The sequence below is a fragment of the Terrapene carolina genome, unplaced genomic scaffold (assembly GCF_002925995.2).
Source record: "Terrapene carolina triunguis isolate 2854851 unplaced genomic scaffold, T_m_triunguis-2.0 Scaffold211, whole genome shotgun sequence".
NCBI classification, from domain to species: domain Eukaryota; kingdom Metazoa; phylum Chordata; order Testudines; family Emydidae; genus Terrapene; species Terrapene triunguis.
The window spans coordinates 16,759,678-16,783,516 of record NW_020664562.1 but is presented as its reverse complement, the minus strand read 5'-3'; the positions used below and the strand labels follow the sequence as shown (position 1 = coordinate 16,783,516).

General features: G+C 43.3%; 1 protein-coding gene across 5 annotated transcripts in view; it reads left to right on the top strand.

Annotated features, from left to right (window-relative positions):
- LOC112108482 (pancreatic alpha-amylase-like) overlaps window positions 1–23,093 on the top strand; it is a 29,379-nt gene extending 6,286 nt beyond the window's left edge. For 3 of the 5 annotated variants that reach the window (XM_026655863.2, XM_024202633.3, XM_029912412.1), the window contains 10 exons: window positions 11,202–11,413; window positions 13,064–13,210; window positions 14,027–14,224; window positions 17,112–17,342; window positions 18,485–18,618; window positions 18,727–18,849; window positions 18,985–19,084; window positions 19,220–19,341; window positions 19,433–19,558; window positions 22,464–23,093. In XM_026655863.2, the coding sequence (XP_026511648.1) occupies window positions 11,213–11,413; window positions 13,064–13,210; window positions 14,027–14,224; window positions 17,112–17,342; window positions 18,485–18,618; window positions 18,727–18,849; window positions 18,985–19,084; window positions 19,220–19,341; window positions 19,433–19,558; window positions 22,464–22,653 (1,572 nt within the window). In that variant the 5' untranslated portion in view covers window positions 11,202–11,212 and the 3' untranslated portion in view covers window positions 22,654–23,093. Of the gene's footprint in view, window positions 1–2,545; window positions 2,635–10,456; window positions 10,560–11,201; window positions 11,414–13,063; window positions 13,211–14,026; window positions 14,225–17,111; window positions 17,343–18,484; window positions 18,619–18,726; window positions 18,850–18,984; window positions 19,085–19,219; window positions 19,342–19,432; window positions 19,559–22,463 lie in introns of those variants that run through there. The other 2 variants (XM_024202631.3, XM_024202632.3) reach the window with 2 other exon arrangements.
- The last annotated feature ends 746 nt before the right edge of the window (window positions 23,094–23,839 follow it).

The window sequence follows — 23,839 nt, the reverse complement described above, 5'->3', positions numbered from 1 at the left end:
ATCTAACACTGCAGTGAAGACAAGCCATTAGAGAAAATTTTCTTTTAAGAGTTTCTAGCTCATACATTTATAAACAAAAGCTTAAGTTTTGCAGACACTGTTTCAGCACATCTGATGGCTACTCATCAGTATCTGTAAATACCAGCTTAATCTTATCATACTTTCTAGTCTTGCCATATCCCCTCCCTATTTGGGAAAGAATTTTTACCTCCTGTGTATGATTTTAAAAGGATTAAATGCCTTGAGCTTTAACACCTTTTAAATTATCCCTTTTTAGCAAGGCATGGGAGGATGTTTCTCAGACAGTGTGTAAATATAAAATGTAAAGTTCATTCACGTTTAGTAACGAATGGCTTATAAAAATCACAACGCTTAAATTACACTTACTTCTTACTCAATACAATGTACATCATTTAGATATAGTTACCTATAACTAGTTTTCAAGCAGATGCCAGGTTATAACAGTAAAGCACTTGGCTAATTCTCAGAACAGATGTGCTTGAATAAAGTACGCCTGAAGGTTTCTGTTAAGATCTTCTAGCAAAAGAGTCCTTTATGCATTATCAGGAACTTGGGACATCAGAAAGTACATTTTCTATACAGCATAAATCTAAAACTTGGCCAGATTCTTGGGTATGATTTGATCATTCTGTGCCGCATTGAATCTGCCTGTAGAGCAAGTGTATCCAGTCCTCAGAAGATCACTTGAACCCACGGTAAGTCTAGTCATTTTCCTTGAAAAGCGAGCCTTGAAACTAATGCAAATGGATTGTTGTGGTTAAATGGAAAATGCATGCAGCTTGGCTGCACTTGTGCTGCAGAAGACTGCAGTTCTTAAAGAGCACTTCCACCCCAAGTCAGTTTATTTTTGTGGTAAATCCCAACGAATCATCTAGCTAAGTGTCCCTTGACTTTAAAGCTAGCCTCATGTGAAGTGTACGCTGATAGCACCTGAGGAGTAAGAGATCTCTAGTACCAAAGCAGATCTACTCTCTAAAGAATCAAAAAGAACACCTTCCTCAATTACCCATCCCACAGCTAGAGCTCACAAGAAAACACTGGCCATCACTACTGCTGTGAGAAATAGCTGCCGCTTAGAGAAGATTCTGAGATACTGTTGGGTGTAGAGGTACTGAGGTGGAGGGTGGATGATGGAAAGATTGAAGGGTTTGGCAGGGAAGATTACAGAATGGATTTTGGTGAGGACGGGTTAGGGAACAGGACTCTTTCCAGGGAATTGCTGACAGGCAAAAAAAATTGTAGCAGAGCTCCTTTTGTGGAGATATCACTGACTTTGGTGAATTTGTTCCTTCGTTTTCATTTTAATGGTGGGAGTGGTGTATTTTCCCCAAAAGAATTTCAGGAAAGGGTGGGGTAAGTAATTTCAGTACCGATAACACAAATGTTTAGAAAGATGTATGGGATTTCCCCCCCTTTTTTTTTTAAATCCATTCCTGGGTGGGAAGGGTGTTTTTTTCCCCCCCAAAACACATGTCTTTCAAGGAAACTCATGGTGTGCCTTACCTCCCACTGTTTTGTTTTTTAAGTACCTATTTGCAGTAGTTCATGTTACTAGTATTTTCATAGCAGCACACATTTAACAAACAAATTGCTCAGGTCATGCTTAGGCTTTTCCCTCTCTGGTGGCACTCTCCTCAGTTTCTGAAACTGGATCCAGTTTGGGTTTGTGTGACAGTGCACAAATGTTTATCCTAGCAATGGAGCTCTAGTAGTTTTCACCATGAAGAAAGCATGTCTCTGCTCCAGCTGCATTTATCTTAGTGATAGGATAAACTCCGGTCTCGTAGGGAGAAGACAGTGTGGCGACAGTAAACTAGGCAGGTCTGTAGAAGACAATATTGGTTGGTCCACCAGTACCACTTCCTGTCATACCTAGATATTCTTTGAAAGGGACTGAATTCCTTAATGAGTTGGATCGGGCATCCTTAGTCTGTCTAACTGACAGGATCACAGTACAAAGCAGGATGCAGTCAGGCTACTGAGCAGATGAAGTATAAAGCAACAAGCACACAGTTTACAATGTTTTAAAATCTCTCTGCTGTATTCCCTGACACACACATTGCTTCTACGTGTTCTGCCAAACAATCATCATTTCAGATTCCCAGGGAATCAATAGGATGGAAGCAAGATGGTGATACATAAGAAACAAATAAAACATATCCCCATTGAGCCCCTTTTCAAGTCTAAAGAATCAAGACAGGGCCCATTGCTCAGCAAATGGTTTGAATTTGAAAACAAAGTTTAAAAAAAACATTTTTCACATGTCTTTGATTTATTGTGGTGTTTAAAAACAAACAAACCTACCTCCTAAAACAAAATACATATTAAATAGGTTTTGAAACCAAACTGAATTTTTAAATCGATAGCCCAAATAGACCAGTAGAGGGCAGCATTAAGAGACTTATGATTACTAGCAATAGTTGCAAGAAGCAGTCCTGGCAGGCATCAGAGGAACGGATTCTATCTATTGCTCCTTTATAGACAGAAAGGTCTGCCTTTCAATGAATGACTTAGTCATGATATTGCCATCAGTTCTACTTCGAACTGCAGAATGCTGAGATGGTTGTAATGCAGCAGGAAAACTACTGAAAATGCCATCAACCAGTCAAAAATGTATGTCTTCAGATCTGCTTTGTATTTATTTTAGTGAAATAGTATTATAATGAATTTGCTCATTTCTTGTATTTATAGGAAAAGACCTACTCAGGGCTATGGTTTCTAACAAGAGCTTTATTGAGAGAGACGTCTATTTAAGGCAGGGGTAGGCAACCTATGGCACGTGTGCCAAAGACGGCACGCAAGCTGATTTTCAGTGGCACTCACACTGCCCGGGACCTGGCCACCGGGCCGGGGGCTCTGCATTTTAATTTAATTTTAAATGAAGCTTCTTAAACATTTTAAAAACCTTATTTACTTTACATACAACAATAGTTTAGTTATATATTATAGTCTTATAGAAAGAGACTTTCTAAAAATGTTAAAATGTATGACTAGCACGCGAAACCTTAAATTAAAGTGAATAAATGAAGACTCGGCACACCCCTTCTGAAAGGTTGCCGACCCCTGATTTAAGGAGACAGGTAATAGTCAGTTGAGACTGAGAGCAATGCTAAGGAGAAGAACTAACAGATTGCATGGGATTTAAATTACTTCCCTCTGAGGAAACCAATGATCTTTTGAGATGCTCATCAGACATAATAGTCCTGGTTCTAATCTCACACTTGAATTCAACAGAGTTAGTCCTCGTCTGTACAATTGAGTTACACCTGTATAAAACTTGTGGGAGAAAACAATCAGGCCCAATAGATGGATTTTGAAAATAAAGTGGTATCAATTGGTGTCCACTGTGCCAAATGGATCAAACAAAAACAGGACAACAGGATGCACCCTGATATAAAACGGGTGGCCAACCTGGGCCTGAGAAGGAGCCAGAATTTAACAATGTACATTGCCAAATAGCCACAGTAATACATCAGCAGCACCCATCAGCTCCTGCTCCCAGCGCCTCCCCCTCCCTTCCCGCACCTCCCGATCAGCTGTTTCGTGGCATGCAGGAGGCTCTGGGGAGGAGGGGGGAGAAGTGAGGGCACTGCAGGCTCAGGGGAGGGGGCGGGAAGGGGTGGATTGGGGGCAGGGCCTGTGGCAGAGCCAGGGGTTGAGCAGTGAGCACCCCTGGCGCATTAGAAAGTTGGCGCCTGTAGCTCCAGCCCCGGAGTCGGTGCCTATACAAGGAGCCGCATATTAACCTCTGAAGAGCCGCATATGGCTCCAGAGCCATAGGTTGGCCACCCCGATATAAAAGCTCTGAAGAAGGTACAGTTTTATGCCATATTCTAGTTCATTAAACCACACCTAGATCAGTCAATCATAAAAGAAGCACAACACATCGTAGTGATTCGTCTTTTACAAACTGAGAGAGGATCTATAATTGCATCCCTAATCACTTTTCTTCTTCGATTCCATTCTAGGTGTGTGCATGCCCACGTGCACAGTTGTCAGAGTCTTTTGCCTTAGCGGTATCGGTAGGGTCAGCTGTGGCACCCCCTGGAGTGCCACCCCATGTCAGTATATTAGGCACTGCCGACCCTATACCCTCTCAGTTTCTTCTTACCGTTGGTGACAATTGGTTGGAGCGCCTAGTCTTGCAGATCGCAAGAGCATTAGCAGTTCTTTACAACCTTTATCTTCTTTGTGCACAGATTGTAGGTACTTAGTTAGCCATTAAGTTAAGTGTTAGGTTAGTTGGTAGTTAGTCTCGGCTAGGACTTCATCCCAGAGTGAAGCATGCCCTGCTGTCCAGGCTTCAAACCATGTTCGTCATGCAGCAGGCCGATGCCTATCAGTGACCTCCACAACAGCTGCTTGAAGTGTTTGGGGGAGTCCCATAGAAAGGACAAGTGTCAAATCTGTAATAACTTTCGACCTAGAACCCAAAAGGAGCGGGATATCCACTTGAGGACCCTCCTAATGGAGGTTGCGCTTTGTCCTGCATTGGAGCTCTCCCACTCGGACCCCAGGCCGAGCACTTCGGCTTCGGTGTGGAGTGCACCGCTAACACCGGGCTCCGCCCAGCACCGTTCCCCCTCATTGGTGCCTAAGAAGTGGCAAAAGAAGACGATTCCCTTCCCCCTCCCCCCCCCCACCCGGCACCGAAAGGAAAAGGGGTCTGAGGCAAAAGACTGATGTCAGGCCATGTGCCTGCCCTGGGGCTTCATAGGGGTACTGCAGAGGTCAGACCCCCTCCCCTCCCCCACCCCCGTCTGACCAGGGATCCGACTCCGGAGAGTGGCAGGGGACCCAGGTCTCTCCCAGGGCCTTTGTTGCCCGAAGCGGCCCCAGCGGCTAAAGAAAACAAGTAGGACGACCGGTACTGCAGGTGCTGCACCAGGAGGCAGACTCGGCTAAGGCCCCAATATCTAAGGGTAACCCGATCATGGGACAGCCTCTTAGGGCAGTGGAGCACCCTCGGTCATCAGATTGCAGCCACAGATCTCCATCTCCGTGGCCTCGGACCCTGGCACTGTACCCTAGGTCTCCAGCTAGAAGGCCCAGGCCCTCGATGCACTCTCCATGTACAAGACATGGGACAGTGGAGTTGAGGCATCAGTCCCCATACCACCGGTACCAGGGAGCTTCCCATCACACATCACCACAGCCCAGGTCGCTTTTGCCTAGACGGTCTCCCAGATGTCTGTTCCCACCCAGGCAGGGCCACTCCTTGTCACAGCACCAATCCCCTTCACCCCGGTACCGTTCACTGGGCAAGTGTCATTCCTCGCCCTCCCTCACTGGTCACTGACCAAAGTCAGTCGGCAGACTCAGGCCTCGACGGCTCCTCCCTGGTCGCTGGAAGGACAGCAGTCCTAGTTGGAATGGGAGTTCAGCACCTCACCAAGAAGGGTCGATTTGCTGCTGACTCATGAGACAGGCGTGGCACCTGCAGCGACCACGTGGCAGCAGGGACAGTGGCCCACTCAGTGGCCATATTGGAACCCAGGGGGCACTGGTGGACCTCTCGGTGGCCACTCCATTACAGCTGCCGCTCTGACCGGACCTGCTGTCAAAAAACCACGGCAGTCTTCTGCATCTGAACCTGGAGGCACTGCAACTGACAGTTTGGCTGCTGCATGGTTGAATGTTTAGGAGCGGCAGTGCTCGGCCAAAGTCCAACAGGTCCTGTTGGGCAGTAGAAAGCCCTCCACCAAAGCAACCTACCTTTCCAAATGGAAGCAGTTCGACTGCTGGACGTCGGATAAAAGCATTCAGCCTGAGCAAGCATCACTGCAGTTAATCCTGGACTACCTTCTGCATCTCAAGCTCCCAAGGCCTGTCCCTTCATCTATCAAGGTCTGTTTGGCAGCTATCTTGGCCTTCCATCCACTACTCGAGGGTAGGTCAGTTTTTGCCAAGGACATGATGGTCAGGTTCCTCAAGGGCCTCAAGTGCCTTTACCAGCACATCAAGGACCCCATTCCTCCGTGGGACCTGAATCTGGTGCTGTCGCAGTTCCTTAGTCCCCACTTCAAGTCTCTGGCTTCCTGCTCTCTCTTTCACCTGTCCTGGAAGGTCATGTCCTGGTCACCGCGTCTCCGAGATTAGGGCACTCACCTCGGAACCACCGTATATAGTCTTTTACAAAGACAAGGTCCAGCTGAGGTGGCCAAGGACAAGGTGGCTTCTCAGTTTCATACAAGTCAGGACACTTTCTTACCTGTCTTTTTTCCAAAGCCGCATATGTCAGAGGAGGAGCATAGGCTGTATTTCCTAGACGTCAGGTGGGCACTAGCCTTCTGCATTGAAAGGACCAAGCCATTCTGCAAGTCGACACGGCCGATAGGATGAAAGGTCGCCCAGCGTCTGCACAAAGTATTCTTCTTGGATCACTGCCGGCATTCGCTACTGCTATGATCAGGCGAAAGTGCAACCCACGGTGATTGTAACCGCCTACTCAACCAGGGCGCAGGCCTCTTTGGCAGCGTTTCTGGCCCAAGTGCCTATCCAGGACATCAGTAGGGCTGCCACCTGGTCCTCTGTCCATAAGTTCATGTCCCACTACGCACTTACCCAGCAGGCCCTGGATGATGCTGGTTTCGGTAGAGCAGTACTACAAACCGCCAAACTGAATTCCGAGCCCACCTCAGATACTGCTTGTGAGTCACCTAGAATGGAATCAACATGAGCAAGCACTCAAAGAAAAACAGTTACCTACCTTTTGTAACTGTTCTGCAAGATGTGTTGCTCATGTCAATTCCCTGCCCTCCTACCCCTCTGTCGGAATTGCCAGCAAGAAGGAACTGAAAGGGCGTAGGGTCGGCGGTGCCTAATATACTGACGCATGAGCGCGGCACTCAACGGGGTGGCACAGCTGACCTTACGGGTACCACTAAGGCAAAAGTCTCCAACAACTGTGCACGTGAGCAAGCACATACCTAGAATGGAATGGACATGAGTAACACATCTTGAAGAACAACAGTTACAAAAGATAGGTAACCATTTTTCCTTTGTTACTCAAAGTGGTATTCTAGTAAATACTAGAGTCGCTTGTTTTAATCTCAGACAGATGACAATTGCTTTCTTAAATTTGCTCTGAATTGAAGGGAGAGTGTGCCTAGCTAGCACTATTGAAAGCTTGGAAATTTACATACTGAATTACAAAGGCATTCTACAATTAAATGCAAAAACTAAGCTAAGAAGGAAGTTTGGAATGCCAGTGTTATGTTTCCAGAGCATCTGTAACTCTCTTAGGCCTTGTCTACACTACAGGGGAAATTCGATCTAAGCTACGCAATATGAGTTATCTGAATAGCGTAATTCAAATCGATGTAGCTTAGACCTACTTACTGCGGGGTCCACACTACGCGATGTCGACAGGAGACACTCTCCCATCAACTCCCCGTACGCTTCTCAATCTGGTGGAGTACAGGAGTCGATGGGAGAGTGATCTGCGGTCGATTTAGTAGGTCTTCACTAGACCCTCTAAATCAACTGCCAATGCATCGATCGCCACTCGTCGATCCCCTGGTAAGTGTAGACAAGCCCTTAGACTATATAGTATTTTGCTGCCTTCTATTTTTTTTTTATTATGGTTTGCATACACACTGTTTCAAAGTAATTACTGTAGGAACCACAACTTTGAATTTGTGCATATCAGATAATAAGAAAATCTCAGCTGAGTGTTTGATCATATTTGAATAAGCAGGTGATATCTTGGGTGTGAGTGAGGTACCATGAGCTGCTAACCTAGATCAGCATCTGTTTCCTCACACGTACTTTTATTTATTTATTTATTTATTTTAAGACTGTCTGGATTTTCACTAACTCTGTTGGTGTTTTCAGGGAACTGAATGGGAGGCTTGTTCCCCTAACTTGTCGCCGGGGGGAAATTGACTAGCTCTCTCTAGAGTTTTCAGGAAGAAGTCAATGAGATTGTTCAAAGGGTCAACCCCAAGCCTGATGTATGTGCTCCTCTGTGTGGTATTCTGCTCTTTGAATACTGAAAGCACACTGAGGCTCAGATTCTAGGACCCTGTGAGGTGAGAGGGTTCTAGAGCCTGGGCTGCAGCCCAAGCACGAACATCTATGCTACAATTAAACAGCCCTTTTTCCCGAGCCCTGTGAGTCAGCTGGCACAGGCCAGCTTCCAGTGTCTAGTTGCAGTGTGTAGACATACACTCAGGGTGCACTGAAGGATTTCACAATCACCATCATTAATTGATCTGGCTTTACTGCAAGCTAATCTTCCACCTCATCTCAAAGAACTAGAAAACCTCTGCAATGGACCCTCCTTTCAAACATTAACTGAACTGGGTGAAAGTAAGGGCAAAGTTTATATTCAGCTTGCTATTTCGTGTGGTCTTATCCATTTTACCTACATGATTACTCACTTTGCAATGGCCAAGAACATGTAACTGTTCTCTTGGAGTTAGGACAGAATAACCAATTATAGTCACAGCCAGCACACACAAACATTAAATAGCCAGTCAATGCTTTAACCTCACTCTTGATTGCTAGGATTGCATGTACATGTGGAACTCACAGTTATGATGTGAATGTAATGACAAACTTAACTTTAAAATCCGATTGCATGGTGTAGAATTGCCTGGCTTTTCTAGCAGTGATGTGTAAGACAAGGTGTGATTCACAGGTCCAGGAAAGAAAAAGATTCCACATGCCATAATTCTGCCACCCACGTAAGCTGCTTCTGTCCTCTCCAGAGAAAATCAAAGGTTCAGTGACTTGATCACAGATTCTCCCTCTTTGTTACATACATTCTCCTCCAATCAGGGAACAGAAACAATACTATGTGATCAAGCAGACTTAGCACACGATGATGAATCTACAAACTACAGTTCATAAACAATTCCTAGGCTGAAACTTGTTCATAAACTACCCAACAGTTACAGATAGCCTATTTTTCTTCTTACAAACTGATTTTTGTGCTAAATTTGTCAAATGATTCATTCAAAATAGCTCAGCTCCCAATTATGATTGTGAATTACAATAACAGCTGATGGCAACAGGATCTGGCAGCAGAAGTTGCGCTCTATAAACTGGCACACTTTGCAGTTGAACAAGTTCCAAAGAGTACAACTACACAGAAAGGGTGAGGTAGTACTGCCTCGCTTGTATTTTTATTTCAAGCAAAGGGAGGGTTGTCATGTAGAAGTCTTCTTTTTTTTTTTTTACATTTTGGATAGACCCTTTCCCATTCCACTAGTTTGTTTGGTGTCTGTAACATGATGTGGTTTTCAGCAGCATTTTCCAACCCAACATTGTTTACAAGTGAAGGCTGTGTGACTGGGGGTACAAAAATCCTGAAGACTTAAGTCTTCCCAAAAAACACATGCTGCACTGAGCTGAGTGTAAAAGAGCCTGCCTTGATTTTCAACCTTCATTGTAGACCATTGGACCTCCCTTTCAAACCACCAGAGATGAACAAAAGTCAAGTCAATGTTTATTTTTATCTTGGTACTTCAGATGTAAACCTTAGGGCTTGTCTACACTGGCAAGTTTCTGCGCAGTAAAGCAGCTTTTTGCACTCAAACTACAGACGTGTACACGCTGCCAAGCCACTTTGTGCCCAGAAACTTCTCAGTTGTAGCGCTGCAAAAAAAACACCTTGAGGAGAGTCGTAAGGCTATTTGCACAGAGGCTCTAGTGCTCTATTGCCCGTGTGGACATTTGATTGCTTTCTGTGCTGTAATTGGCCTCAGGAGTTGTCATAATGCCTCAAGTGACCACTCTGCTCATTGTTTTGAACTCGGCTGCCCTGGAGACATGCGTCCCTCCCCTTTCAAAGCACCGTTTCTGACAGCCTTTGTGTGCTGTACTGATCTGCTTCAGGACACAAAGCAAACCATTAATGTGGAATGCTCGTGCTGTTGAACACAGAACCAGAGGGGGGCGTGTGGGGTGTGTGTGTGTGAGAGATTGCTGTGCAGAGAGCCCAGGGATGGAGGCAGGGGCTGATGTCAGGGGTTTCCCCCTCCCCCTGCCTCAGGACTGGTTGCTTCGTGCCACTGTCTGAACTTACAAGACAGCATGCTGACACGCTCTCGGTTCCCCCTTCCATACACACACACTCCCTGTCAAAAACTCTCCTCAGGGCCGCCGGGGGGTGGGGGGGCAAGTGGGGCAATTTGCCCCGGGCCCCACAGGGGCTCCCACGAGAATATAGTATTCTATGGTATTGCAACTTTTTTTTATGGAAGGGGCCCCCAAAATTGCTTTGCCCCAGGGCCCCTGAATCCTCTGGGCGGCTCTGACTCTCCTACCCCCCTCCACTTCAGTTGAAAAGCAGCTGGCAATGTAGTAGGATGCCCATGGAAGATGGGATTGAGAAAGCTGCATCATGTGACGCTGTGCCTGCCCCATGAGGCATTGTAAACCTTTCCCAAAGCACCCTGTGGCCAGTTGCACAGTGGGATAGCTACCACAATGCACTGCTGTCTTTGCCGTTGCAAGAGCTGCCAGCACAGCTCCACACCACTCCCAGCCCAGGACTGTGCATGAATGACATAGTCTACCCTGAGAAACAGGTATTGTGTACATTTAATACATCATTTTGCGCTATCAAGCTGCAGCACAGATAGATGTCAAATGTTTAGTATTTCTACTACAGCTCTGAGAGACCCTCGGAGATTAGGATTTAGTTGCATTATCTGATGCTGTGCTCGAGTCTGGTTGTGACAATAAGTATTTGTTCACACACACACACACACACCACAGTCCTTTGAAATATTGAATCTGTTGACAGCATTAAGACACAAAACAAAACACTAAGACTTTCTCTAAACACAAAAGTAGTACAGATTTAACTATACTTACAAACACCAGTATAACATTCCTATACAGGACGGGGAATGAGCTTTACTGTATAACACACCTTTGTACTGTATATCTGTGTCCACATTAGGGATTATACTGGTATAAATATAGCTGTAAAAAGCTCACTCCCTCAACCAATATAGTTATACCAGTACAACACCTTTGTGTAATCCAGGACTGAGCCTTAACGTGTTACGTTATTAAAGTTGTCATGAGAGGTTGTGGCATAGCTTCATCGGATAAGCAATTCCGAAACAATCAAAACAACAGCAAGCTAAGCAAAATACATGCTAAAAATAGTTGGCCTTTTAAAATGTGTAATTTGTACCATGTACTTTACCCTCTTGCATTAGTACAAAAATCCATGAGAAGAGCACAAGCTATTACGGAAAGAACCATGAAGGCCTTTCTTCTGCTAGCAGCCATTGGACTTTGTTCGGCGCAATACAACCCAAATACAAAACCTGGGAAGATGTCTATTGTCCACCTGTTTGAATGGCGTTGGGCTGACATTGCTCTTGAATGTGAACAGTATTTAGCACCCAATGGATTTGGTGGAGTTCAGGTACGTAGCCTCTAATATTAATTGACAGTGAAATTGCCTCATAGGCTGCACATTTTGCTTACCAAAGTAAAAATCCAGGTCATAGGGGACAGGCACCAAGTTCAAACTAAATAGAAATTGGTAATGGAAGTACTAAATGCTGAAGCAGTGAAAATAGACCAGCCCGTCATGATGGGGTGCATTTATTTAATCACTCCAAAGGGTGTAATTGAAATATTTATTCCTCTAAGTGAAAAGCAACACCTGAATCTTTATTTACTACTGTGGAAAATGAGGGAGATACCTGTATTTTATTTTTTTTATGACTATCGTATGTACCTCAGTTTACCTGCCTGGTATTTTGACTATGCAGAATTAAATGAAAGGAGAATGTTAGGAGGAAAACAAACAGGAAATGACAGAGATAAAGGTACCCTCAGAGAGCTACCAAGGCTCCTTAGGGGAGCAATGGAGTGAGCTTTAATTGGGAAATACCCACCTCTCTGACTCCAGCTGGGCTAGTATGTTTATTTTTCCTGACCCTGGGATCAAAGGAACACGATGGCAAAGACACCTCTGCCTAGGAACAAGGAGGGTGAGCAGGCAGCTGGGCTGGAGGTAAGTCTGACAGACACACTGAAAGTATGTTGCAGGGGCTGGCTGTCTCTCTCCCAGCCCAAGTCTCGGCTGGATGGAACTTACTCAAAACTTGCAAAGAAAGCAGGGCCGGCTCCAGGCACCAGCCTGGCAAGCAGGTGCTTGGAGCGGCCGTTCTGGAGAGGGGCAGCACGTCCAGCTATTCGGCGGACGGTCCCTCACTCCTGCTCGGAGTGAAGGACCTCCCGCCGAATTGCTGCCGCAGATCGCGATCGCTGCTTTTTTTTTTTTTTTTTTTTGGCTGCTTGGGGTGGCCAAAACCCTGGAGCCGGCCCTGAAAGAAAGAATAAAGTTTAGGTAAGACATGGGCATGTATGTAGGCCCCTCACTTTTTAACTCACTTCTCGTAGTTCTGTGTATTTTGAGGGGAATAAATAATTTATTTTGAAGAAGCTGTTTTTCGAGCCTTTAATCAGCCAGTAGTCACAGGCTCCTAGATAAAAAAGGCTGGCAGGCCAGATGCCAAATGCAGTTGGGCTTGTCATATTATCACCAGGGAGCCTGCAGCCCAGAGGCCTATTCTAGGAGTTGTAGGACTGTGTGGTTCCATCCAGAGAGGGATGAGGGTAACAAAACTTGTTACCAGAGAGGTATACTCAAGCAGCTAAAAGGGATCTAAAGTGCAGCTTGGCCTTTGTGGAAGCAGACACCTTTTAGTGTGACAACTACAATTTGATACATACCATTTCTCAAATTGCTGCACAAACACTCACCTACGTCTATTTCATATGCCAGCTTCATTAAACACTTAAATATAAGCAATCTAAGGGGCCTGATCACCCAGTGAGTTCCTGTATATAAGGACTGTCTCTGAGATGCTGAGCCGCTTCATCTCCTATTGATTTCAAACGGAGATGAGAGTGCTGAGCATCTCCCTGGATTGGGTTCTGGTAGAGCCAACTCCTTGCCACAGACGGGGCCTCAGACCCTCTGTCTTTATATGTCTTTTACAACGCTGAACAAGTACATAAGTAATTACTAGTTTATTTTCAAATGACATCACTTTGTTCACAGATATCTCCTCCAAATGAAAATATTGTCATTACTAACCCATGGAGACCCTGGTGGGAAAGATACCAGCCAATCAGCTACAATCTATGTACACGATCTGGAAATTATGATGAATTTAAAGACATGGTGACCAGATGCAACAATGTTGGAGTAAGAGACTTGAAATTCCTCCTATATAAACAGTGTGGGGAGATGTAAGAGATTTCAGGTTGCCCTCTGTCCTGTTCCCAAGGGGAAAAAAAAATATTCTTCAATAATGCCAAGGAGATAAGGTGCCAGTTCTCAACTGAAGTCATTTTTCACGCCTTCGCAGTGGAAGACTAGGTCAATCAAAAGCTTCATCATGCAGCAATAGCTCAACCCAAGAAAGTACTGTTAAAGAGAAACCCAGCAAAAATTGTTTTTTGGGTTGTTGGGTTTTTTAGTTGTTGTTGTTGTTGTTGTTGTTTTTTAAAGTTTGCAATCAGGAAAAATAGTTGCTTTTCAACAGGTGCCTATTTTTAAAATTTAGTATAATTGAAAAACTCTCAATTAGCAAAATTGGAGTCATTATTCTTTGAAGATAGAACTTAAGATGGATGCTTAAATTTAACTTATTTACTTCACATGCTCTTGACTGCTGTCTGACTGATGGTATGTGGTCATTAGCAGTCAAAATCAGAGTGAGGCACTAGATAACTCAGGAGGGAAGATATGGGGAGATCAGAGTTATAAAGAGAGATAATCTAATTTTCTCCCAAATAGTCTGGTCTTTCAAATGAGTTGCATATCACTGAATGGTAAGCTCGCTGCTCGATATTTAGAACAAATAATATTCTATCACTTTGCTCACATGAAAAAGCTCTAGAAGAAAAAAAAGTGGGGAGTCAAAAGGGTGGGGAATGTAAATGAGACAATAAGTGCTGTTTAGTCAATGGCACTCAGGTACTGGCTTTATTAAACTGAAACGCAAACATTGCTCTCTAGGTTCATATTTATGTGGATACTGTAGTCAACCACATGTGTGGATCTGGTGCTGGCTCTGGTAATAGTTCTACTTGTGGAAGCTATTTCAATGCAGAGACCAGAGATTTTCCTGCTGTGCCATACTCAGCCTGGGACTTTAACGATGGTAAATGTAAAACTGGAAGTGGAGACATTGAAAATTACCATGATGTGACTCAGGTAAATTTAGAATTGTAAAATATATTTTCCCTGTTTATTCTTATTCCCACCCTCTTCTTTACAGGGCTATGCTGTCACATAAAAATCTCAGAACAGGAAAAACTCAGAGATGGGTGAATAACTGATTTCTCAGTTCATTGGCAATTTCAAAATAATAATATAATAAAGTTTCCATCTTAACGTTTTACGTTTAAAAAAGCTTAAATTAAATTAAAGGGGTATTTTGAAATAAAAATAGTTTCAAACCAAAATATTGATACTTTTTTTTAAAGAAAAGTCAAAATGAAATTTTGAAATGTTAGGAATTTCTCAGCCCCCCCCGCCCCCAAACAATTTGGCAAAACTGACACAAATTCATTCTTTTCCTTGAAAAAATGTTTGATAGAAAATTTTTGCCCAGCTTTAGCAATATTTCACACATAATAGTCTCTCCATTAATTAATTAGTAGGGGTAGTGAGAATTACGTAACCAATAGGCTACATTTCAGCAAGATACTTTAAGCATGTGTTTCAGAGTAGCAGCCGTGTTAGTCTGTATCCGCAAGAAGAACAGGAGTACTTGTGGCACCTTAGAGACTAACAAATTTATTAGAGCATAAGCTTTCGTGGCCTACAACCCACTTCTTCGGATGCATAGGCATGTGGATAGTCCTATCAAATCAGTGGGATAACTCTTATAATTATAAGTTAGGAATGTGCTTAAGTACCTTGCTAAATCAAGGCCATGCTGGTCATTTCAAAGGATATTGTTACCTCTTAAAAGCTAATCAGGACTGAGCCTGATCACTAAATATGCATGCAAATCCCAGGGTAATACAGAAAAGTGTGAGTAGTTAGCATTCTTCCTTGTGCTCCTTTATGGGTGAGCCACACAACTGACTTGACCTCTTGTAATTAGTTGGTATTTAATGGCTCCTTTTCCCAGTGAGGGGTCTTAGGTCATCAGCTGTATTCACCAAATTCCATTATGCATTCCATTGCCTAAATTCCCATGGCAGCTTCATTTGGAAGCAATATTCTTCACCCCCCTGCCCTGAACAGTTAGGTAGTGGTGCTGTGCATTGCTAAACAGCATCTTTTACCCCATTTCAATGGTATATGAAAGGATTCCTGTGTATATCTCTCTTACTGTGTTTCCTTTGTCCCTGTCTTGAGGGCTGGGGGAGGGGGAAAGAGATTGTAAAATTCATTAAGCGATTGGGCATCATTCAGGATGAAAGATGCTAAAGTGTCATTATTATTCACCTCTTCACTGTAATACAGAGATCAAACACTTGATTACACATGGCCTCTCAGAAGTACACTAGGATTGCCATAGGAAACCATTCTTTTTCTGTGAATATTTTAAAATACTCTTTTAAAATGTTCTATTTCACTGAAAATTCACATCAGCAAATTTTACAGGAAGCAAACACAAAAATGGGCGTGAACACCGTCAAAATGAATTTGTTTAAAATTGTGAAATAAAATCTGTGGCAAAATTTTGTATTATGAATCCAGCTATAATAAAATCTCTCATGCACTCCCATGATAAGAGAAAAGTAGCATGTAGTTGATGTTGAAGAGAAATATTTTTATCTGTATATTAGAGCTGAAGTAAAAATGACATATTAAGCCAGATTACTCCTCCTAGCTGTATTAAAATCACATGAGTAGGTTTGGCAGAATTTGATTTTTATTTTGTATAATTTTGATGGATCATATTGTTGTTTATTTTTAAGCCTTTTTATATTTTTATCGATTTAAATCGTCAGAGCTGCAAAAATTGTTTTAAGCATTTTTTATATTTGTATTAATTTTAAATTTTCATAGGTGTGGGAAATTATGGGAAAGGTCATATAATTTTTAATGATAGTCCACATTGAGATTCAAAAAGTTCAAGCTTTATAATCATTAAAACAAAAATCAAATACCAATAAGTTCTCAAGCAGCATTTTTCTTACTGTGCTACCTGTAAATTTCAATTTTTATTGGGGGAAATATTTTTTCATTGATTTGTGTGTGTATGATGAAATCAATGTGTACTGAGAGTTGCTCATAAAAATCTAATCCTTCCAAACCTCCCTATGAGTATAGAATTAATGGACTGATTCTCAGCTGGCATTTTCCTAAGTCACTTACACCTATGCAGAGTGGTTGTAAAATGCAATTAGTCTTTGTACAGATATAAACAACTACACATGATGCAAAGTAGTAAAGAATCAAGTCCTATATCAGTAAAGTCTAGTATATGTAATCCCAGTGTCACCTGCAGCCATATGTATGTTATGCACAGTGTGTACCATTGGCAGTGACAACAAAGAGTAGTGCTGGCTGGCCCACTGGGCACTCATGTTTGTTCCTGCCAGCCCCCCGTCATGTAGGGGAGGGGAGCAGTGGGGCCAAAATTGAGAGGTGTTGCAACCTGGTGCACAGGGGTCACAGTGCCACTCAGATTTGGCCCCATGATGGAGAGGCTGTGGGACCACCCTGAATGGGTACGCAGGGCAGTGGGATGGCCAGCACTGATCCTCCTTGTCATTGTCATGGGGCTAGCTCATGCACCAGGACGCCTTCACAGGGGCTTGCCCTTCCTCACCCCACTTTCAGCAGCCCATGTCCCCTCTCAGGGATGGGGAGTGACACAACACCTGGTGGGCGAGGCTGGAAGATGGTGGCTGAGCACGGCATGGGTGAGGTGCTGGTGCCAGCAGCTCCCCTGGGCATGCTCCACAGGGACTGACAGTGCATATCATGGGGAAAATTTCTGGGGGTGGCCCTGTGTAATTCTATATTATTCTGTGCTTTTTTCAACAATGGCTTTGCAAGAACTGTGTTCAGGACATTTCATTTAGCACGTGGGATGAAAATTGTCTTAAATCAGTGTCCCAGCTAATTTTTTAAACAGGTCCGTGACTGTCGCCTTGTCAGTCTTCTTGATCTTGCCCTGGAGAAGGACTATGTGCGCTCGAAAGTTGCTGAATACATGAACGAACTTATTGATATTGGTGTGGCAGGCTTCAGAATTGATGCTTCCAAGCATATGTGGCCTGGGGACATGACAGCATTTTTAGACAAACTGAAAAATCTAACTAAAACATGGTTTTCCAATGGATCGAGACCTTTCATTTACCAAGAGGTAATCTAGTTTTCTTAGTTTCACTCTACGGAGAAATGGGTTCTTTTATGCAAATACAGTATGGACTTGGCCCTGCATGTATATTAGTGCTTTGTTGTATCAGGACCAAAGTGTTCAGCAGCTTGCAAGACTGAATTATCTACAAATTAATGCAAAGAACTAAGGTCAAAATGTTCCACTTTCTAATTTGTATGGGCCCAAATGGATCCTTTTGTTTGCAATCAAGTAACCATCTAAATACTTGAGGTGAAATCCTGGCTCATTGACTTCAATGTCAATACTCCCATTGACTTCTAGGGGCCAGGATTTTATTCATGATTTTACATGTGCATACACATTCTAGATGTCTAAATGATCACACAAAATGAAAAAAGAATGGAGAATCAGGCCCCAAAAGTTTTAGTTCCTATGGATTCTAACCTTTAGTACTTCATATTCCAGCCCCCAGTCTCCTATTTTGCTACTAAAGTTTTACGTTTCCAAGCCTACTTGGCTTATTCAGTGAAAAACTTTAAAATGTGTACATTAATTCTTTCATGCATTTTCTTTTGATTTACTTTCTCCACTCCCTATTCATCATCATTCATAGAATCATTAAAAATATATATAGATCTCAGAATTTTGTAAGTTAACTTCTGCAGCACCAATAGAGAAAGTATAAATAAATAACTTTGTAAGATTTCCCCCCCAAGTCTCAGCAATATTGTTACATGACTTTTATCAGTAAATGACTGTTTTTAAACCAGAAGACAATCTCTACCAATTTAAAATTTTAAATGTGAATTAATATTTTGGACCTAAACCTTTAAAGTCCCTTTAAAGTCAAACTTCTCATTTGATTCTTTTTATTGTCAAACTGATAGTTTCAGGACTGGGTCATGTATTTCATTACTAATCTATTCATGGTCATGACATATTTGGGAGTGGGGGAGAGGAGACCAGAGGTTTTTAATGTTTTTCAATTGCACCTGAATTTGGGATGCTTTAGGAAGCAATAAATGGAATTTAGTAAGTAAAACTTATTTCTGTTTTAATGCAGTCAATTGATTTATTCTTCCCTTAAAGCAGCATTTAGGTCTATGAATTGTATCTTTTTAACCAGGTGATTGGACTATAATAGTGGCTTTTCTTTCTTCTACTAGGTAATTGACTTGGGTGGAGAGCCAATTAAAAGCAGTGAATACTTTGGAACTGGCCGAGTGACTGAATTCAAATATGGTGCCAAACTGGGTACAGTAATCCGCAAATGGAATGGAGAAAAGATGGCCTATTTAAAGTAATATATCTATAATTTGAATTAATCATTAGATTCCTGCAATATTTGAACTACTAATTTCAATGTGTTTGACTCTTTGTTTGTTTGTTTGTTTGTTTGTTTGTTTAGGAATTGGGGAGAAGGCTGGGGTTTTATGCCCTCTGACATAGCCCTTGTCTTTGTGGATAATCATGACACCCAAAGGGGACATGGTGCTGGGGGAGCTTCTGTTCTAACCTTCTGGGACTCCAGGTAGCTTCATACAGCCAACAGAGTTCCCTTTCTTCTTCTTCTTCTTTCTTCCTTCCCACCCTCTCCCCATTTCCCCCCTCCCCCCCAAAAAAAGATAGTGTATCTTCATGTGTCTCATTACTCTTTGGTTTACAGACTATATAAAATGGCACTTGGCTTTATGCTTGCTCATCCTTATGGATTTACACGTGTTATCTCAAGTTACCGTTGGCCAAGATATTTTCAGAATGGAAAGGTAGGTTTATGATCAATGAGAACAAGTCTGTAGGCCATTAGGCTGTTAATTATCCCTGTGTCATCTTGTATGCTTCATTGAGCTGTCTCCCCAGATAGAAAGTTTAATCTGTATAACTTTGTGTTTAATAACAAGGACATTAATGATTGGGTGGGACCACCAAGCTTTGAGGATGGATCAACCAAACCTGTTACAATTAATCCAGACTCCACTTGTGGCAACGACTGGGTCTGTGAACATAGATGGCATCAAATAAAGTAGGACACTGCAAACAGCAATTCCCAATATATTCTTCACCTGATGTGGGGATATTTTAATTAAAGTCAAGCCCATTGGTTGTATTTTCAGGAACATGGTTATTTTCCGTAATGTGGTTGATGGCCAGCCTTTCTCAAACTGGTGGGACAATGACAGCAATCAAGTGGCTTTTGGGCGTGGTAATAGAGGATTCATCGTCTTTAATAATGATGACTGGTAAGTGGAAGGAGTGAATAGCTTCAGAAAAAATGTTACCCCCTGGTCAAGCTGTAGAGCCTATTACTGGCTATAGAGTCTGTGGCAACTAGTTGGTGGGACAGATCAAGGCTCTTACGTAATGCAACTCCAAACCTACCATCTTCCCACTCCCAAAAGCATTCTTCAAAACCCAGCATTAGCTCCTTAAGCAACACAATATTCTGCTGCTGGTTCCTGGTCATTGGACTTGAAACCTGCAGGAAGAGGTTGATCAGTGAGGAATGCATGACTATGCAGATCTGAGAGGTACTTTGGCCACTATTGGTGTTGGGCCTGGGCCTAAATAGGCTAGCAGACATGGCTGTGAGGAATGGGTGGAGAATTGACTGAGAGTAATGTGGGTCAAGCTGGGATAGGTTTGAGAAAGGGCTGGCAGCTGGGAGTTTTCAGCTTTCTTTTATGGTGAGAAGAGTTAATGATTGGATTGGATGTTTTAGAGGAGCACAGCAGTCAGGAAGTTCTCAGAATTGCATTGCATATGAATTGTTCTCAATCTTCTGTGTGTGTTGAGGTTTGAATCACTCACTTCATTTAAGTGTCTTCCTGCCTTATACAAAGGGTTTTCTGTGTCTAACCAGGCCCACTTCCTTTCTGGATATTCCACAAAGCTTCTGGCAGAGTCTCAGCAGGGCTGGCACTTCATGTTAGGGTTATTGTTGTGCTTTTCTAGACTTCTGTAGAGTCAGAGGTGCAGACAGAGATGTAGGGAATCTGTGATGCTGAGGTAGCCCAAAACAATATGATATTGGTGGAAAAGAGCCCTCCTGATTCGAATGGAGAGTGCCAAAACTGCTGAGATGACTCAATGGGACTGTCAGAAAAGGTAATTTGGGTGTGTAGAGAGGGAGGGACTTGGGAGAAGAAAAAGAACAATAGGAGCCTAATAATAAGGAAGACTCTAAACTTTTGGAAACTGACAAGAATACCTGCATTTACTGTCCCTGTAGATAATATCCTACACATTTGTCTTCATGTTTTTTTCTCTAGTTATTTGGGGTCTAATTCTGTCTTCTGATTTGTATTCACAGTCCCCATTGACTTGCTGTGGAAATTATATCCACACAGAGGCATAGTTTATCCTAGTAAATATAGCAAGTAGAGTAGAATTGAGTCTTTCATGTGTAAAGTATCAGAGGGGTAGCCGTGTTAGTCTGGATCTGTAAAAAGCGACAAAGAGTCCTGTGGCACCTTATAGACCAACAGACGTATTGGAGCATAAGCTTTCGTGGGTGTAAAGTACACTGTAGATATCTCCTTCATGCAAAAGCAGGAGGAGCTGTCAGATAGAACTGTATTCATGAGAGCATGAAAGAGAAACTGTCTGAAAGATACTTCAGCAGATTAACATTTGTACTCGTGTCTATCCCAGATGAAATGGGGCTTCAATTTTAATTAATTTTTGCCCTTTCAGAAGTGGGATCGTTCTAAAGATAATCAAAAGCTAATTCTTTAAATGTCCAGGTCAAATGAAAAATGAGTCTGAATAATTTATGTTCACCAGCCTATATTATTGAATTTTAAATATATGAAGCCTTTGTGAATGGGAGTAGACGGATAACCTCTGCTTACTCATGCCTACACAGGCGAGGCTTGATGGTATTTCAAACTGGAACCTTTATGTCTAGCAGGGCTGCATGGGCCCGTTGAGGCCATATAGACCAGGGGTCTCAAACACGCAACCTGTGGGCCGCATGCAGCCTGCAGAGTTATTCCCTGCGGCCCGCCATAGGGACCAACTCCACTGGCAGCCAAGCTCCCCCCCCCCCCCCCCCCCCCCGAGCGTGCCACGTCCCCGCTCCTCCGCCTACCTGCAGCGCTTCCCGCTGCCAAATAGCTGTTTGACAGCACTTAGGACTTAGGACTCCCAGGGGGGAGGAGTGGGGATGCTGCTCTCTATGGGGAGGAGGCGGAGAAGAGGAGGGGCAGGGGCGGGGATTTGGGGAAGGAGTTGGAATAGAGGCAGGGAGGGGGTGGAGTTGGGGCAGGGACTTTGGGGAAGGGGTGGGAAGAGGCAGGGTACGGGTGGGGCAGTGTGTTTGAGACCCCTGTGATAGACTGTTAGTTAGAGGCATCAGGCACCATCGCCCAGGGGTCTCTCTGTTAGGGGTGCTGGGCACCCAGAGGTTCCCCTCTTTTCCCCAATTGCCCGGGGTCTCTCCGTTGGGACACTGGACAGTGTCTGTGACAAAGTGGAAATTTTCTGTAACATTTTTATAATTCCTAGGCGAGCCTCAGTTTCCCCCTTGACTTTGCGCTGTGACCAGGGGGGGTGGAAAGGGTTACTCAGTGCAGGAGAGAGTCGGCACCTATGGCGGGCCGCAGGAAACGGCCCGCGGGCCGTGTGTTTGAGACCCCTGGTGTAGATCATCATCAGTGTTACTAACCATATAAGGAATAGTTACAGGTGTTTATATTTTATTAAAACCCCTCTTCGCATTACAGTTTTTAACAAGTTAATACATTGACTTTTAATAGCATACTATATTACTCTTCGTTTTTTGACTATACTTTTGTATCGTTGTATGAAAAGGTTTCAGTGATGCAGCCCTCAGGCCAATGTACTAGTCCTCATGTGGCCCTCGTGATGATTTGTGTTTGAGATCCCTGATATAGACAGTACATACAATGGCCTTAGTATTCACTGTAGGCTCATGTTGCTCCCTACCTAACACACACAGGCTCTGCTGTATCAGGGACTGAAAGACCAGCCCCAAGAGTAAACCCCAAGTGTCGGATATTGTAGTGCAGAACACTATCCCCAAAGCCACCTGGCTGGCCAAACATATGACGCTTTATAATAAAAGAGAAGTACTGGAGAGTCTGAATTACCGCTTATTCCTCTTCAATCTGTTTTTATACATAGGAGCTTGAATGTGAATTTGCAAACTGGCCTTCCTGCTGGAATTTACTGTGATGTTATTTCTGGGCAAAAGGAAGGTGACCGCTGTACAGGAATACAGGTGCAGGTTGTAGGTGACGGCACTGCTAACTTCCAGATTAGTAACCAGGCTGAAGATCCTTTCATTGCAATTCATGTTGATGCTACATTGTAATCCATGCAAGAATGAATGATTCTCTGTATAACATCTCTAGCAAGGAATAAACTGTGTTGGCACAAAAGTCATGTTTTTTTAATCTCATTAATGAAATACTATGTCATTGCTGTAATATTATTACAGAATAACTAGCACTGGTAGTTTTTTGAGATGGTGTAACAGGCCTACAAATATGGTTCATTTTAAAGACTACTTCATTTTATTTCACATGAAGACAGTAAAGGAGACATTAAACCATGAATTGAGATGATTTTACTGTTGTAATTCCAAAACTCAGGCAGGCAGACAAACAGACACACACAGTATAGGTGGAGCTTGTAACAGCACCTATTTCAGCCGGCTGAAAAAACTGATTTTTTTGGTTTGCTGGCAATGCAAAAGTATTGAAAAAGATCTTGTTTCACATCAAACCTGTGACCCTCTGTACCTCAAAGTGGCACCCTGAAACCCCCATATTCACTACTGTCATATAACTGTATGTTTTGTACAAAGTATACCTTATGAGGTATCGGTCTTGATCTGTTGAACAATAATAACCTGTTGGATTTTATGTACTATCATTGTATATGAAGTTATGAAGTATTACTACATGTGTTACAGAAATATGTTGTGAGGTTAGGAACACCCACAACCAAAGATGTGGCCTTTGATGGCTACTCGGCATTAATGGCTCATCAACACATAACCTAGAGACTTCTCCGAGGAGGCAAATATGCCATGGGGCAGACTATCCCGCATCATAGCAATGATCTTTGCAGCAAACTGGAAGAAGAGAGACAGTGACATCATCACTTGGCCTCTCCCTCCCTCCCACCCCTGCCTCAAGCTCAATACCTGGAAGAATGTCTGGATAAGAGTGGTCCCAGACTGGAAGGTGGTCCCAGCCTGAGTCTTGGGGAGCTGTAACCTGCTTGTACCATCTGTCAGGGTGAGATACTGTTTGCTTCAGCTCTTGTAGTAGTGCTGCAACCATTGGCTGGCTTAAAGACAACAATAGGGCCCTCGTAAAGTGTTTTCACCCCTGAGTAGGCTAGATTGGCTCCTGGCCCTATGGTCTCACCTGGGACTCAACACCAGCTGGGTCTGTGCCTCCCAGGATACTGGTATCCACAGGTTTGTAGCTGCCTGACCTAGGCAGTAGACCCTTTGTCTCTGAGTCAGGCTATCCTCTGCCTGAGGGGCT